Source organism: Portunus trituberculatus, chromosome 43 (assembly GCF_017591435.1).
Source record: "Portunus trituberculatus isolate SZX2019 chromosome 43, ASM1759143v1, whole genome shotgun sequence".
NCBI classification, from domain to species: Eukaryota; Metazoa; Arthropoda; class Malacostraca; order Decapoda; family Portunidae; genus Portunus; species Portunus trituberculatus.
In genome coordinates, this window is record NC_059297.1 from 25308619 (window position 1) to 25326689 (window position 18071).

The following is an 18071-nucleotide window of genomic DNA, read 5'->3' on the forward strand; positions in this document are numbered from 1 at the left end:
TGAAGAGGTGAACAAATTGAAGAAACCCAGGAAAAGTGATGCGATTTTTTATTATTTTCACACACACACACAAAAAAGAGAATTATTTTTACTTATTGCCAGAGAAGTAGGGACGTGAAGGCGGATTTTGGTGCTGTAGCTTTGAGAGACAGTGTATGATGGTGACGAGAGATTCCGGTTTGATTTTTGAATGGTGCAGTAAATGATGATGAATAATAGATAATGAATGATAAATGAAATAATAAATGTAATAGATGGTGACTAAGGTATTTGCTATGATGATGGTGATGATGATGATGATGGTGAATGTATGACTATTGTGTGGTTGATATGGGGACATGTGACTATTTGATGGCTGAGATGGTAACGATGATGATAATGATAATAGTGAATGCACGACTACTGCATAGTTCATATGAGTCATTTTTATTATTATTATTTTATTTTTTTTTTTTTTTTTTGAAGCAAGAGAGCAGGACTGGCCAAGGGCAACGAAGAAATATAAAGAAAAAAATGCCCACTCGGTTGTCAGTCTTATAGAGCCGATAGAATTAGCCAAAGGACAGGGATAAATGTCTTGAAAATTTATAACCATCTAATAATAATAATAATAATAGTAATAATAATGATAATAATAATAATATACTGCTAGTGATGATAACCAATACACGACGCATTTATAACAAACACATGCGAGTAATTAAAATAACTTTTAACTAAAACATGACTAAATTAATCAACCACACCCTTTACTAGTAATACACACGTGACATCACTACTCTACAACCAGAACACAAACAAGAACAATACACAGTAACTAACACACACGACTGAGGACAACAAACCACCATAGTCAACCTGAACTTAACCCAAAAGATGAAAGACACACCAACCATATCAAAACTCATAAATATTCCCAGACAACCACCACCACCACGCCTGTAAAGTTGGTGGAGCGGGAAGACAATGGTACGCTGGGAGGAACATACAGGAATATTATGTCTCCTGGGATATACCGCGAGCTCAGGCCAGGAGAGACAAGAAGGGGTGGGGTAGAGTGGGGAGGAAGGGAGAGAAATGACTGGAGACGTGAATTTGATAGAGGCAGAATATAAAGAGAAGGGAAAAGGGCAAAAAAAGAAGGTAGATTAGTGAATAAATAGAATGACACAGATGTAGAGAAGCTAATGTACGGGAGAGAGGAGGGAAAGAGAGAGTATGGGAGGACAGAAAGAAGAGGAAGATGTGAGAAAGAGGGATAGAGATGATTGAAATAAAGGAGAGGAAGAATAATAATAAAAGGAAGAAGGGGTAAAAGAGTTAGATTAGTGAAGAAATAGAGTAGATGAGAAGGAGAGAAGTAGATCTGGGGAGAAGAAGGAAAGGAGGAAGAGGAAAGGTCAGGGAATGATGGAAAGAAAAGAAGAGAGAGAGAGAGAGAGAGAGAGAGAGAGAGAGAGAGAGAGAGAGAGAGAGAGAGAGAGAGAGAGAGAGAGAGAGAGAGAGAGAGAGAGAGTGTTCCATAAGGCACAGTTGCAAAGAGTGCCACATCTGGCAGGGCTGCGTCATCCTCTAAGAGTCACCACACGGAGCACGAGACCGGTGGTCAATGGTGGTGACGCCGTAGAGGTGCCGCAGTCTCACGGGTGTCAGCATCAACGCACCTTCGCAGGACGCGTCTTCAGGATGTGGAACTTGTTCACGGCCGCGGTGCCTCACGTCCAGGAGATGAACACTCACAGTGTCAAACTGATGGCACATGAGTGGAGACAGACACTGCCAACTCCTCTGACACTCTTTGTGACGTGACACTCGGTGTAGTGCAGTGCGTGAATAGTGCTAGTGAAGTGAAACGAATAGTGCTCCATTTACATGCTGACCATCTTGTATATTATCTATTTTTAAGTCTTGTAAATATTGTAGAGAAATAGATTGTAGTACCCTTAGAATAGGTAGCACACGACAGTGCGCCTTTGGGTACATGTTCCTTTGTATTAAGTTTTGTTTAAATAAAAGAGAGAGAGAGAGAGAGAGAGAGAGAGAGAGAGAGAGAGAGAGAGAGAGAGAGAGAGAGAGAAAGAGAAGAAAAAAGTAATCTGAGTCGTTTAAAGAAAAGAAAAAAAAAACTTGATATGAGATTTGGAAAGAAAAAAAAGAATAAAGGAAGGAAAGAGGAAGATTTGAGTGGAAGATGTGAAGTAGAGATTTAAAAGAAAATAAAAAAGAAAAACACACAAATCACTGACGGAAAAAGGGAAGTGAACGAAGATAAAAGATAAAGGGAGAAAAAAAATATGAAAGAATAGAGTACACGTGAAATAAAGCAAAGAAATAAATAAAAAAAACATAATTAGACAAACTTTGATCAACATAAAATTTTTTCCTTTGGTCAACATAAAATTTCTTCCTTTTTTCATCAACATAAAATTTCTTCCTTTGGTCATCAACATAAAATTTCTTCCTTTTTCATCAACATAAAATTTCTTCCTTTGGTCATCAACATAAAATTTCTTCCTTTCGTCATCAACATAAAACTTCTTTTTTTCATCAACATAAAATTTCTTCCTTTGGTCATTAACATAAAATTTCTTCCTTTTTCATCAACATAAAATTTCTTCCTTTTTCATCAACATAAAATTTCTTCCTTTGGTCATCAACATAAAATTTCTTCCTTTTTTCATCAACATAAAATTTCTTCCTTTGGTCATCAACATAAAATTTCTTCCTTTTCATCAACATAAAATTTCTTCCTTTGGTCATCAATATAAAATTTCTTCCTTTTTCATCAACATAAAATCTTCCTTTGGTCAAACATAAAAGGTCTTCCTTTCAAACATAAGCGGAGGTCACACATAAGAGGAGGTCTTCCTTTCATACATAAGAGGAGGTCACATAAAAGAGGTCATCCTTTGGTCATCAACATAAAATTTCTTCCTTTTTCATCAACATAAAATTTCTTCCTTTGGTCATCAACATAAAATTTCTTCCTTTTTCATCAACATAAAATTTTTTCCTTTGGTCATCAACATAAAATTTCTTCCTTTGTTCATCAACATAAAATTTCTTCCTTTTTTCATCAACATAAAAATCTTTCCTTTGGTCAAACATAAGAGGAGGTCTTCCTTTCATACATAAGAGGAGGTCACATAAAAGAGGTCATCCTTTGGTCATCAACATAAAATTTCTTCCTTTTTCATCAACATAAAATTTCTTCCTTTTTCATCAACATAAAATTTCTTCCTTTTTCATCAACATAAAATTTCTTCCTTTGGTCATCAACATAAAATTTCTTCCTTTTTCATCAACATAAAATTTCTTCCTTTGGTCATCAACATAAAATTTCTTCCTTTTTTCATCAACATAAAAATCTTTCCTTTGGTCAAACATAAAAAGAGGTCTTCCTTTCAAACATAAGCGGAGGTCACACATAAAAGGAGGTCTTCCTTTCATACATAAGAGGTCACATAACAGAGGAGGTCATCCTTTGGTCATCAACATAAAATTTCTTCCTTTCATACATAAGCGGAGGTCATACATAACAGGAGGTCATCCTTTGGTCACCAACAAAAAAACTCCTTATTTTGGTCATCAACAGAGCGCAGCATCCTTTGGTGTTACACATCCAGGTCTTATCCTTAGGTCACTAAGTGACCTCAGTCCCTCCTTGGGGTCAAGGAGTGTCCTGCAGGGCTGTAGTCACCCTTTCCTTGTTTCTTGCCCACTGGGGGCAGCTAAGCTAAGGGCGCGCTTTCTCCTTGCCGACGGCCTCACACACAGTTTCCCGGGGGCCGCCTAGCACGGAGACCGCTTTCCCTTAGCCGCCGCCACGCCTAGTGTCCGTCACGTCCTTCAGTGGGGGCAGCCTAGCAGGGGGAGCGCTCATTCCCTACTGGCTGCCTCGCCGGTGACCTACAGCCCTACGGTGACGATCTCCTTGCCCCCCTCCCATGCAGGGAGTGCGCACTTCAGAGGGACTTTGGCTGCGCTCTCGGCCCCGATCTTCTTCCCCTTCGCGAGGGGGGCCTTCCGAGCCGCGGCAAACTGCCGGGCCTTCTCGCGGCTCCACAGGGCGTACGCTGCCCTAGTGGAAGCCACCCGCAGCTGCTGTTCACTCAGCTGCGGGTGACCATATACAAACCGCATTCCATAAAGAACCATTTTGGTTTCCGAAAAGATATTTTAATACGAACAACTCAACAAAACCAGCGAGTGTCAGGTGGCGGGCAAACAAGATGTCCACACAATGGACAGTTCACCAAAGAGAGAAATTAAGTGAAGAACATTTACAACAACGCTAACAACACCAAATACAAGAAATACACTTATAACAAAACTGATAATGATAATAATAACAATAATAATAATAATGATAATAATAACAATAATGATAATAATAATAATAATAATAATGATGATGATGATGATGATGATAACAAGAGTAATAAAATAATAAAGATAATAATATTAACAATAATAATAATAATAATATTAACAATAATAATAATAATAATAAAAATAATAATAATAATAATAAAAATAATAATAACAATAATAATGATAATGATAATAATAATAATAGTAATAAAAATAATAATGAAAATAACAATAATAATAATAATAATAATAATGAAAATGATGATAGTAAAATAATAATAGTGATAATAATATTAATAATAATAATAATAATAATAATAATAATAATAATAATAATAACAATAATAATGATAATAATAACAATATCAATAAGGACATATAATAACAATAAAAATAGTAATAACAATGATAATAACTATAACTTAGACATCAAGAGCTGCAATTCATCACTTATTTTGAGGTTCTCACCAAAACATCTACTGAAAGAGAGAGAGAGAGAGAGAGAGAGAGAAAATAAGAACTTAAATAGACAAAAAGAAGAAAAAAGAATAATGAAACCAAAGAAATGTAGAAAAAAGGACAAGAGTTTGAGTAAACAGACACAGAGAGAGACAGAGAGAGAGAGACAGAGACAGAGAGAGAGACAGAGACAGAAAAAGAAATTAAGAAACATAATTAGACAAAAGGCGAAAAAAGAATAAAGAAACCAAAAAAAGAAGCAGAAAAAAAGACAAGAAGGAGGCAGCTTAATCCAGCTTGTTTGTTTGTTAGCTTAGTTAGGAGGAGCATGGAAAATAGCTTGGAAACATACCATGCAGTATGGAAAAACTGACATGGAATTTTCACAGGAGGATGAAAGCCAGACAGCAACAGACCTCTTGCTCATTTTGAGGCTGTTTGGAAACTACTTCTAACTGGCTACAGATAAGAGAGACAGGACAGTACAGGAGAAGGCTCCTCCCCACCCACCATTCCCTTCATCTTTCACTGGCATGGAAAATAGTTTGGAAAAGTACCTTGCAGTATGGAAAAACTGACATGAAATTTTCACAGGAAAGGATGAAAGGAGATACTATTATTCACCCTACAGTGAACTCTTCTTTGTATTCCTCTCTTCTTCTTCCTCTCTTCCTCTTCCCCTCTTCCTCTCCCTCTCCATCTTCCTCCCCGGAGCAGAAGAGCAGACTTGCTTCCCTCTCCTTTACTTTTATTTTGAACTTTTGAAACTTGAGCTCCTGTGCTCACGATTTGAAGTCTACTCAGATCGGGGTGCTCTTGCCCACCTCTGGATACATGTAGTAAATATTGATGATATACATAGAAAGAAATGGACATTATACAGAAATGCCAGATAAGCAAAGGATCTGGCAGACACAACATGGTAACTCACCAACATCCTCCAGTGCATCCCTCAGCCTCTCTGCCTTTAGGATGCCCGTTCGCTCCTTGGTGTGGGTCTTGAAGGCATTTTGCCAGAACTTCAGGCTGACCATGAGATCCTTGAAATCAGAGAAACGTAGTCTCCCCGTGGAAGAACTCTGAATATTGCAGATGAAGGAAAACTGGTGCAGAGGTTATAATTATGTATGTAAAGACCAGAATAATGATATTTTAAGAGAGAGAGAGAGAGAGTATTGTTGCATGAAAATTTTAGAGGATTGTAAATACAATATAACTTGGAAACTACTAATCACTTCTTATTTTGAATATATAACACATTACTATTTGGTGGAACCATATCTGAAGTGCATAGTGTATTATATTATAAGCAATGTTAGAGAACTGGAAATGCAATGTACTTCGGAGGTATTAATATTTGAAATAAGTTATTTCATTCATGTGACACAATCCAAATAAAATGTAATATTAGTAAGAATTGGTAATAAGTTATTGTCTTACACCTGTAAGAAACACACCTGGTGGAAGAATTGGGCATGACAAGAAAATCTTAATACAGTACTGGCCTCCCCAGTATCAATCATTTACTTTCATCACTCTCATTCTGCCTTTACAAAACCAATGTTTCTTACTGGATAATTGATATCAAATGCTTGATCCCAAAGCCTCAAACCATATATTACATTAATTATCATTTTCATTCTAACATCTCCGCACTCTGGTGGTAATTCCTTCTCCTATACTTATGTGCTCTGAGGCCCTTGCCATTTGATTTCCTGATCATTTACCCTGATTATGCCTCGATTATGATGACTGCCATTACTCATTGAGCATAATTACTTATCTAGCTTCACATTATCTATATCATTATTTAGTTTTAACAAAAGTAATTAATTCTCTCCTTCCAATCTCTTCCTTCATACAATCTAAATACTTTTCACTTCCATTATTCTACATTATTATTTTTCTAAAAAAACTAGTTGCTATTAACTTAAATAGTGTGTGTGTGTGTGTGTGTGTGTGTGTGTGTGTGTGTGTGTGTGTGTGTGTGTGTGTGTGTGTGTGTGTGTGTGTGTGTGTGTGTGTGTGTGTTTTAATAATGCATACATTAAAAAATCCAGAAAAAAAAAAAAAGGATACATCTAGTGCGAGGATCACTTGTCTGCAGATGTCCAGACTGGCACAGCTCTTTATGTAGTCTGTGAAAGGACAGATAAGGTTAAATCATAACACTAACTTATATGAGTTAACAAACAGAAATACACACCAACTGTAATAAAAGTAATAGATCATTGTCCCCCTTTTCTTTTCCCTTCTAAGAAGATATTACCAAGTGATAGATGCAACATACTTACCATTAGGTAGACATGCCTCTAACAACTCGTGTAACTCAAAGGCATTAACTGTTCGATGTTCATCAGCAACCTGAAGGAACACAGCTTCATACTGCTGCAGGCTCTTGGCATCCACTGAGTCTCTTGCCTTAACCACAGCTGGCTGGACCAGGGCAGAGGGAGTATCCACCAGTCTGGAGAGAGTTACATAAACTTATATGAATACACAGGCCATAACAGGTCTTACACTTGCCATGAGGTGACCTGACTCAGGACTACTAAGGTGATGCTACTTGGAGAAAAAGACATGAAAGCAGAAAGAAATGGGTCTGCAAAAGTTCCAGTGATTTTTGTATACTTTAAAAACAATATAAAGTGGAGATTCAGTACTCAAACATCTTATTAGTCAAACTTTTCAATACTCAAAAAATATCTGATAGTCGAACATCCACACATGTGGTTGTACACAAACAAACTTGAGTGAAACTTTCCCTTCATTTATTGAACTTTAAATTATTTCCCAAATTGGAGCCAGTAATTGCTCTTTAGATTCTTTCAACACCCAGCCTGATACACCATTTGGCCCATTGCTTTTCTGACTTCCAACTTATCCAGTAATCTTCCAATATCCTCTTTGTGCACTACAATCTCCCGTGTGTGTGTTTCACTGTTTGATCTGCTGCAGTCTCTGACGAGACAGCCAGACGTTACCCTACGGAACGAGCTCAGAGCTCATTATTTCCAATCTTGGGATAGGTCTGAGATCAGGCACACACCACACACCGGGACAACAAGGTCACAACTCCTCGATTTACATCCCGTACCTACTCACTGCTAGGTGAACAGGGCTACACGTGAGGAGACACACCCAAATATCTCCACCCGGCCGGGAATCGAACCCGGTCATCTGGCTTGTGAAGCCAGCGCTCTAACCACTGAGTGTGTGTGTGTGTGTGTGTGTGTGTGTGTGTGTGTGTGTGTGTGTGTGTGTGTGTGTGTGTGTGTGTGTGTGTGTGTGTGTGTGTGCATTTCTTACTTGAGCTTGAGTGGTTTGGAGGAGAACACTCTGAGGGTAAAGGCAGACTCTTGGCCAGGCTCAAAGGTAGTGGGGAGCAGGATGTAGCCACCTTGCTCCAACTGTACTCGTTCACACACCTGTAATAGCATTAAGCACGTCATAATACAGAAATAAAAGTGTATAATATGAACAGTAGATAAGTGAAAAGCAGGCTAGAAGAAAAACTATAGTAGTATGCAATTAGATGATTTAAAACAAAACAATAATAATAATGATGATAACAACAATAATAATAATAGTGATAATAATGATGATGATGATAATAATAATAAGAAGAAGAATACATTACTGTACTAATAAGGTCCTCACCTGACGACTGTTTGTGTATTGTGAGTTGACAAGACTTTTGTGTTTCTTGAAGAAGGCTTTACTGATGGAGTCCAGGCCGTTCTTTGAGAGTGGATACGCTGTGAAGCCCACCACCTGTAATGCACGTCAGATTGAGGCATTGGCTAAGAATGCTCTGCAACCACACCTTAGTCACTGTGTGTGTGTGTGTGTGTGTGTGTGTGTGTGTGTGTAGGGTTTTCTCACCTTGGGCTCCATGACAGAGTGTTGGTTGAGGGAGATCACCACCTCTTCCATGTCACTAAGGATCAGATGCAGCTGAGGGTTGATGTGGAATGTGTCTGCAAGTGGAAAGATTAGGATTAAAAACTGAAATATAAATAAATGAAAACTTGGAAACAGAAAATACGTACTTTCAATGACTCAAACAAACAATAACAAAAAAACTTAGCGTGCTGCACAATATGAACTTAATATTGGATTGGACTGGATTGGAGAGCATAACAAAACCACATTGTCGGGAGACGCTGCAGCAGAGGAACATGTTTTTGGGTGGCCACGCGCACCTACCCTCGTTCTTGCACTCAGTAATTAAGCGTGGGAAAGCATCAAATAAGTAGGTGGTTGGGTTAATGTAGACAACAGAAGTATGCGAAAAACAGAACCTTATCAAGTGGTTTTGGTCTTATTTGATGAATAAGGACTGGCACTCAGCTATTATTGTTCCCCTTGATGGTGCCTCTCCTACATGGAAATAATAATGATAATAAATAAATAAATGGATAAAACAAATTAATAAATGAACAAAAGAGTGAATGAGCAAATAAATAAAAGAGTAATGTAAGTAATTAAGTAACTATGTAACAATGGCACAGGGCATCTCACTACTGGATATTGCTACGTAAAGAATCCAAATCAGTAGAAATGTGCAACACTGCAATACTGGAAAAAATACATATATATATATATATATATATATATATATATATATATATATATATATATATATATATATATATATATATATATATATATATATATTATAAGAATGAGAATCCGCATCTTTTCTAACACTAGGCGGATCTTAAAGTGCAACATCAGCATCTGATTATCTGAATTTTATGACTAAGAATTTGTTGTGTGTTTGAGAACAGCTCTGGCGGAGTGAGTAGGGTATCGCTATCCTCTATGCCCTCCCGAAGAGAGGCAAGCTGACATATGTATGAATTTTTATTTAATCGAACTGCTATGAACATTTTGGAAATATATGGATCAATAAAAGGAAGCTACATTCTTGCAGAGAGAGAGAGAGAGATAATTTATGGAGGTTGGATGCAGGGAGTATACAATCCTCGGGTGGAAGGTAACAGCGAGGACAACATTAATTTGAATCGCTCAAGGTTCCATCTAAGGACAGAACAAGAAGTCATACTTTTTTTGAGGAGTTGTGCAAGTGAGAAGTGCAGCCATCACAAAATTAACGTAAGAAACATCCTTATCTCTCTCCACGGCTGACTTGGCGAGACCTCCTCTCAGTGATACAAACGACCGACAGCGCAAACAGAAAAAAAGCCTTAATCACAACAGCTCCGTCTCATTCCCAAGATTTCTGCGTTTAATATCGACTACTTCAACAGCTTCTCGTGGAAATTACTGCAATTTTTACGGATGATTTGGGGATTCAGATGAGAGTATAGCAAAGATTCTGGACACTATGATAATAAGTTCCGTGGCAAATGGAAATGAAATTAATAAGAGACTATTGAAAGCAGTCGAATTGTGCTGCAAAAGAGAGTCAAGAGTATATGTTCCTTAAACCTTACGAGTAGGCAATACCACCCTCATCCCTCTGAACACCTCCATCCTTACCTGGGTTATTCCTGCATCCACCTGCCGTCACGCCTCGCTGCCACGCCCCCTGGTACACGCGCGAGATCCACGGCGTCTTGTGTCTGAGGGAAGGTTCGTCACGGGAGGTCTCGCCATCCAGGTGAATCACTTCCAGGTGGGAGAACGTCCGCACGAAGTCACTGTACGCCATCCTGGGAAGATGCGAGATAGGACGGGAGGGATTAGGATCAATAGAAAGATAGGTCACTCACTTTACTCCTAATATTCGGTGTTTCGTCTTCCTATACTATTTTTCATAGATTTTTAAAAGAGAGAGAGAGAGAGAGAGAGAGAGAGAGAGAGAGAGAGAGAGAGCGCTAATAAATCCACTGTTAATCCCCATTCACTTTCACCTACTACTATCACAGCATCTCCAATCGCCCTTCTCCTCTACGCCTCCCTTTCCCTTTATATCAAGACTTGCCTCTTATCCTTTCTTTTCCATCTCATAGGTTCCTCATATTCATCCTTCTTCTTCGTCCTGCTCCTCCTCTTTTTCCTCTCCTTTCTTCTCATGTTTGTTGGTTTTTTCCACTAATAGTTAGAATAGAATAATTACCCAAACAGTCTATGTATAGTAAGGATCTCAGGATCTATTGCTGTTTGGAGTTCCATTGTATTTCTCTTCTTCCTTATTCCTCCTCTATTCACCTCCTCTTCTTTTCTCCTCCTCCTCCTCCTCCTCCTCCTCCTTTTCTCTTCTGTCTTCTCCTCATCTTTCTCCTTCTCCTGTTGTACTATCATGTCTGCCCCATTATTTGTTAGTGTAGAATAGTTATCCAAACAATACGGTTCAGCAAATCTGACTTCACTTAGTATTCCTTTATGTTCCTTCTCACCTCCTCCACCTTTTTTCAACACGTCTTACGATTGAAAAGCTTTCTTCCCACTCACCAAAACTCTCCGTCTGCCATATACTTGAGGTTCAGTCGCTCCTTCTCCCTTGGTGGCACCGTATCCCACTCCGGCGACCCCCTGCCCCATGCTCCGAGGTACTCTGCGGTGGTACCCAGAGGCGTGCGTATCCTCACCAGCGTCACCTGTTCCCCGCTGTAGCTCTCCACCTGGCACGGAAGAAAAAAGGGCAAAAGAAAGGAAATTTAATAATGGTGTGTGGTTCGTTTGTCTTACTTTACTCTTACGTATTTACTTTGTTTTGTTTTCATTTTTTTTTTTTTTTTTTTTTTAGTTGGTTAGTTTATTCATCTATTTATGATTATCTATTGTCTACGGTAGGTTCTCAACGGAAGAGAAGAACAAAAGAATAACAAGTAGAGCAATAAGAAAAGGATGATGATAATGATAATCGTAACAACAGCAACAATAACACCAATGATAATAATAACAACAATTACGATGACGAGAGAGAGAGAGAGAGAGAGAGAGAGAGAGAGAGAGAGAGAGAGAGAGAGAGAGAGAGAGAGAGAGAGAGAGAGAGAACCCTTTCCACTCCCCCGTCACTACACCACCACCCTCCTCACCTTCTCAATGCAATATATCCTGTAGTTAATTCCGAAGACAATACCGCTGGCCAGTTTCTCAGAGGGCGTTTTGGAGGAGTGGCTGCTGGTGACCACGGCGGTGACGAGTGAGGTGAGGTCCAGTAGCTTGGCCAAGAGACGCCCGCAGGTGGTGGGATCGGCACGGAGACTCACGGACTCCGCTATGCCGCCTGTGAAGTCTGAGAGGCCGTCCAGGGAGGTGCCGTACTTGAGAGCTTCGTAAGAACCGTGCAGTCTGAAGAAAATGTGAGTTTATGGTTTATAGATGTCTTATGGTCTCATAAGAACTTTTTATTAAGGACATTATTTTGTTGGGTTCTTTCTTACCAATAATCCCGAGCGCTAATAAACTATCACGCGAGGCTAAGGTTTGTAAGCGTCTTGTGGCGTCATATGAACTTCTTAATAGGCTATAGAGGTTTTTCTTTTGGGTTTCTCATGGGTAAATTTGCTACTGATAATACAGAACGTTACTAAACTATCGCTTGAGGTTATGCTTCGTAGACTTCTTGTGGTCTCATATGAATTTTTCTTATTAAGAGGGCAGAGATTCTCACGAGTTACAAATGCAATCGTGTTACAAAACTCTTGAAAGAACGCTCTCATGGAAAAATAGAATGCTCTCTCTCTCTCTCTCTCTCTCTCTCTCTCTCTCTCTCTCTCTCTCTCTCTCTCTCTCTCTCATTTTTAATACGAAATAAACATGCATCCAGCATATTGAAATATAAAACTGACAGACATATGAACAGATAATGACTACCTTTATAAAGAAACATCCAAATAAAAAAATAAAAAATCATGGAGTTAAAAACAAAGTAACCTGCGATTAAATTCAGCCTTAACAGCCAAGGGGAAACTTTCATCTGGGTTACGTGCGCGGTCTCCTTCACGTAGCCTTGTGAGGGCGAGGGACTAAACTTGACCACGAGCGCATAGCGACCAAATCAATCCCCGTCACTTGCGCAACGTCCTCTACTATGAGAATGAGAATGAAGGAATTGGATGTCAGTCTAATGGGATAGTAATCTGAGGTTTCGAAATTTAAAAGGACGTCGGATAATGAGGTTAATCAAAGTTTCTTAGTTATTTTCTTTTATATACAAAAACATTAGCAAGGAAACAAAACTAGAGTTAGCCAAGTAGAGATGTTACAAAGTTCAGTGTGTTTTACGTCAATGAATCAAATAGAAATGAACATACGGACAAATTAACTGCTTGATGTTGAACTCACATACGATGAAGAAAAACTAGAACGCTATAGGATACACCAAATTAGTGAAATTATAAGGCTCAACATATTTCACGTCAATAAAGGAAACAAATGAGCACATGGTTAAATCAACTACTTTGTATCTTATCCACAAACATTGAAGAAACAGGCAAAGGTAATTGTCAGATACAGTCTTCCACGTCCACAAACATTTAGTAGAGTATGAGACCACTACTTTTGGTCAGCTGCGCGTTACATTTCACCCACCCTCTAATAATACATGCCGTTATGAGCATCACCAGCTTCAGTCCACAATACAGTACCATAAAGCCAGGCATCCGCTCACATAACAGTACAGCATTACGGTAGTGTGATTGCATTTAACGCCTTGTCTCGCCTCGCGTAGTTGATGAGATAGCCTGATCTGGGTTAGAGCCGAAAAATGTGGATTAGCTCTCTCTCTCTCTCTCTCTCTCTCTCTCTCTCTCTCTAACTCACTTAGCATAGGCCTTTTCCAGCAGGGCGGGCCAGAACTGCGACAAGGACTGTGAATGGACGAACACCAGCTTGCCGTTTACCGTGGGCAGGCGGTCGTCAACCAGCACTTCGCGCCACTCCCCGCACCACCACACGCGGAACCTGCGGGCGACAAAACAAACACCACCACCACCGTCTCGATTAGAACATGTGTGTGTGTGTGTGTGTGTGTGTGTGTGTGTAAAAAAAAAAAAACGTTTATCATTTTCTTTTGTATACGTGATAACATTTCAAGTGTCTAATTCATTTGTGTGTGCTGATATCATTACACGCTGTCATGATTGTGAACTACAGCTCTGTTTATAATAGTTATTCTGGGATTGTCATACATTCTCATATATGTATTTAGCTTTGAGGTTACAATTTAATGATTTATGAATATTGTGGTCAATAAATTATATCTATCTGTCTACGTGTGTGTGTGTGTGTGTGTGTGTGTGTGTGTGTGTGTGTGTGTGTGTGTGTGTGGTGAGAAACAAGGCCTGCATTCTTAAATACTTCGTCAGCGTTTCAATACATTGAACAACATGTAGCGGAACATATTGTGGTTCTGAAGAAAGCTGTCATGGTTCTTTAAATCACTAAGGAATCTATAATGTCAAAGGGAAAAATATACATGAAAACCTCCTTAATCAATCCCTGTAGTCTTGGAAAACAGAATTAATGTGAGAGCAAAATATGTACCTTGGTGAAAATTTTAGTCACTTCATTTAAAAAATATAATGCTAATCTTATATAAAAGAAACAAAAATCATATCTCAAGTTTAATGTACAAATGAATGTTTTTAGTTGTGAATGCTGAGGTGGACTGGGACAAGACAAAGCTAGGCTAGGCAAGGCTATGTTAGGCAAGGCTAGACTAGGGTGCGGCCAAGACCCTGCCACCTCAACACACCTCACTCCTTTACACATAACTGTCTGGTGTGTGTAAACGTTAGGGTTGTTGAGCGGTTTGTGTGTGTGTACGTGCTTTAGTTTATATAATGTTTTTGTGACATCAATTTCTTCCTCCTCCTCGTCCTCGTCCTCTTCTACTATTGGTCCTACTTCTGTTTTTCCTCCTCCTCCTCCTCCTCCTCCTCCTCCTCCTCCTCTTCTATTATTCTTCTGTTTCTCCTTTTTCTAGATTTCGTTACAAGAAAATTGATGTATAATAATAAAATCCCCAATAACAATAACTACAAGTCTACTACTACTACTACTACTACTACTACTACTACCACTAGTACTACTACTACTACTGATGCTGCTGCTACTGCTGCTGCTGCTATAACAGAGACTCACCTGAACACCCCGCAGTAGCCTGACTCTGCATCAAAGTCCTGATCAGCGGGCACGACGCGGTAGAAGAGTCCCTTGGTGAGGTGAAGGCAGCCCAGACACGAGCCGAACCATCGGTCTCCTGCAACACACATATACCGCTCGTTAGGTACTGTACTTCAAACAGCAAACATGTCTGGAAGGAAACTTCTCTCATTGTTGTAGTTTTTATAAGTGCTATTTTCTTTATCTATTTGCAATGGTTATGCTAATCTATGTATTGTATCTACAAAGTAATTAAGTTTTTTTTTTTTTTTGGGGGTGTTAACTCATTCCCTTAAAAATAAAGTGTTTTACATTATAATTCTAAAAAAAAAAATATTAGTCTTGACTCAGATATTTTTTCTTAGAGATGATTTTCAAGGATGCTTTCATGATTCTAATGGTTTTAAAAGGATTCTATATCATTAAGGGGATAGATAGATAGATATTGAAAATTCGTCGTATCATTTCTATGGTCTTTGCAATTAGTACAAAAAAAAAAAAAAAAAAAATCTTGGCACTTTATGCTCCGTTATAACATGTAACACACACACACACACGTCTCTCTCTCTCTCTCTCTCTCTCTCTCTCTCTCTCTCTCTCTCTCTCTCTCTCTCTCTCTCTCTCTCTCTCTCTCTCTCTCTCTCTCTGTGTGTGTGTAGAAGTAACTGCATCCTTTTCTTGTTACACGTTCAAGTACCTACATTTTATAAATTTGTCCACACCTAACTACAAAAAGCCTCTTCCTTTACTAACAACACATGACTTCCCCGGTGTTTGTTCGTTCCTTTTACTTGGCCACACCTATGCATGTACACTCATTCGACTTATCATCACCACAACTCTAGTGATCAACCATCTAATTTTACATTCTTTTTTGGCTGGTGGAGAACGAAAATGAAAGACAATGAAAAACAAACCAAACTCAGAGGCGTCAGATAATGCCAAAAAATTAAGTGTCAAGATAACATAGATAAAATACACCAAATATTTCTTCAAGACAAAACGATGCGGAACTTGCAACCCCACACACTTGTCTTGTCAGAGCTACTACATCACTATTCTCGAAGGACACTTTTTTTTTCCCAACCCAACTCACTGCCGGCACATAGCACTAGGCAGGGAGGCGGGTGGCGCACGGAGGTAAGTACTTGTGAGGGTCAGATAGGTACTCACGGTGCAAACATCTTGCGCCATGTCTTCCACTAGCCACTGTTTCATTACTCAGATGCCGCACGCTATATAAGGTGGTACTCGCACAGCATATCGCATGGAAATGAAATGCAAGGTAATTCTGATTCCTTCTCCAATATCACTTTTGTTTCTGACTACAACACACATATGCACGTACGCACACGCACTACTTCTACTACTACTATTACTATACTACTACTACTAACAACTACACACACACACACACACACACACACAACTGGTCACGGATTTGTCGGCTTACCACCGAAGTATCATTCTTCATCCTGATCACAAAATTTTTTACTTCACAAACACAGATGAATAGAACAATATACTCCTCTCATCTCTCTCTCTCTCTCTCTCTCTCTCTCTCTCTCTCTCTCTCTCTCTCTCTCCTTCCTCGCCTTATTTTTCCTCCTCCATTCCTCCATCCCCTGTTCTCTCTCACCACTCGCCGTTCCTTCAGTCCTATTTGGCAGAGCTTCAGCTGCAGACGAGGCGGCCACAAGGCACAAAAACTGGCCCGCCTCCCTTACACTTTCTGGTGGTGAGGAATTCGCCGAAAAAGAAATAGAAAAAAGTGTGGATGCGTCCTTCATACGTGCCCCATTAACGTACCATTACATGTGGCTGAGCTCATATAAACAGACGAGCACACGGTAGAGTGGAACAACAATTTTATAAGGGAAGAGTAGGATGAATGTATGTATGTATGTAAGAGTGTATGTGTTTTATTTTTTACTGGCATTGTGAGAGCTCGATTCAGTTCAAAGCAGAGGTATGTTGTAGTAGTCCACTTGACAGACACTGGAGGACTTGGGGATATAAACAAATAATTGAAAAGAAAAGTTAAATATTGGTTTACATACACACATACATACATACATACACTCTTAACCTCTTCAGTACCATGACGCGTTTCCATATTCATTCTGCTTACTATTTGGTGATTTAGTACAGGCACATAAACTTATGTGGGGATTATAACAGTGAAGACTCTGGCTATATTAATCTTCTGAGCCCCATAGACTCTTCCTAATATCAATAAAATCGTTTAATCATACTCTAAACTCAAGGTAAAAATGCATCCTGCTACTGAAGGAGTTAAACAGATATGTCCTACAAGACGCCTCCACCTTTACATGCACTTGCTGGATAAGAAAACACCCTAACTAACTGTGCATATAGATAAGGACGCTGGAAAAGAAACATTATGACTATACGATCGAAAATTACTAGCAAACTATTTTTCTTAGTCTTACTTCATTGCAAGGTTCAAATTCTGCATGTTGTTATTACTTTCAGTTTAGGTTCAAAGTTACGAGCAAAAACTTTATGGTGTGATAAATATACACTGATGAGGATTATTATTGTTGTTGTTGTTGTTGTTGTCAATGTCACACTGAAATACACCGCTCAAACAGGATTAGGGAAGGATGTAATAAAAAAAAAAAAAGGAAAACATAAGAACCAGGCGCTGTAACACTCTCTCTCTCTCTCTCTCTCTCTCTCTCTCTCTCTCTCTCTCTCTCATACAAGCAAAATTTCAACACGGCACCTTTTCACTTTAACTGCAATGAATTGATAGATTTCATTCGCCTATTGTAAGGAACAGGAACATTAATTTTCACCTCAACTATCCCACCAAAAGTATAAATGGAAGTCATACCACGAAGAAGTATTATGAAAACAGAACACTTAGCTTGAAATCAGAGTAGTATCATATGATGTCCTTGTCACTGAAGCAGTTATTATTATTATTATTATCAGTAGTAGTAGTAGTAGTAGTAGTAGTAGTAGTAGTAAAAGCAGTAAGTAATAAATGTACCACCTGTAACTAAAGTGAAAATTATCCCACTTGTTTCATGCACTGAGGCAATTTCACACCCTCTCCTGTTAGTTATGCATGGAGGAAGAAAAAAAAAAAGAAAACATATCAACTTCTACTTCACTTTTGCAATCCT

At 38.9% G+C, this 18071-nt stretch overlaps 1 protein-coding gene across 2 annotated transcripts in view; it reads right to left on the reverse strand.

The window, feature by feature from the left end:
• The window catches only part of LOC123518198 (calpain-C-like), a 76139-nt gene that overhangs the window by 8957 nt on the left and 49111 nt on the right, over positions 1-18071 (reverse strand). For both annotated transcript variants that reach the window (XM_045278900.1, XM_045278899.1), the window contains exons 4-14: positions 14896-15013; positions 13573-13713; positions 11844-12099; positions 11257-11426; positions 10342-10514; positions 8719-8813; positions 8494-8607; positions 8143-8261; positions 7128-7300; positions 6913-6971; positions 5765-5912 (exon numbers count right to left, since the gene is read on the reverse strand). In XM_045278900.1, coding sequence (XP_045134835.1) covers positions 5765-5912; positions 6913-6971; positions 7128-7300; positions 8143-8261; positions 8494-8607; positions 8719-8813; positions 10342-10514; positions 11257-11426; positions 11844-12099; positions 13573-13713; positions 14896-15013 — 1566 coding nt within the window. The remainder of the gene's footprint in view (positions 1-5764; positions 5913-6912; positions 6972-7127; positions 7301-8142; positions 8262-8493; positions 8608-8718; positions 8814-10341; positions 10515-11256; positions 11427-11843; positions 12100-13572; positions 13714-14895; positions 15014-18071) is intronic.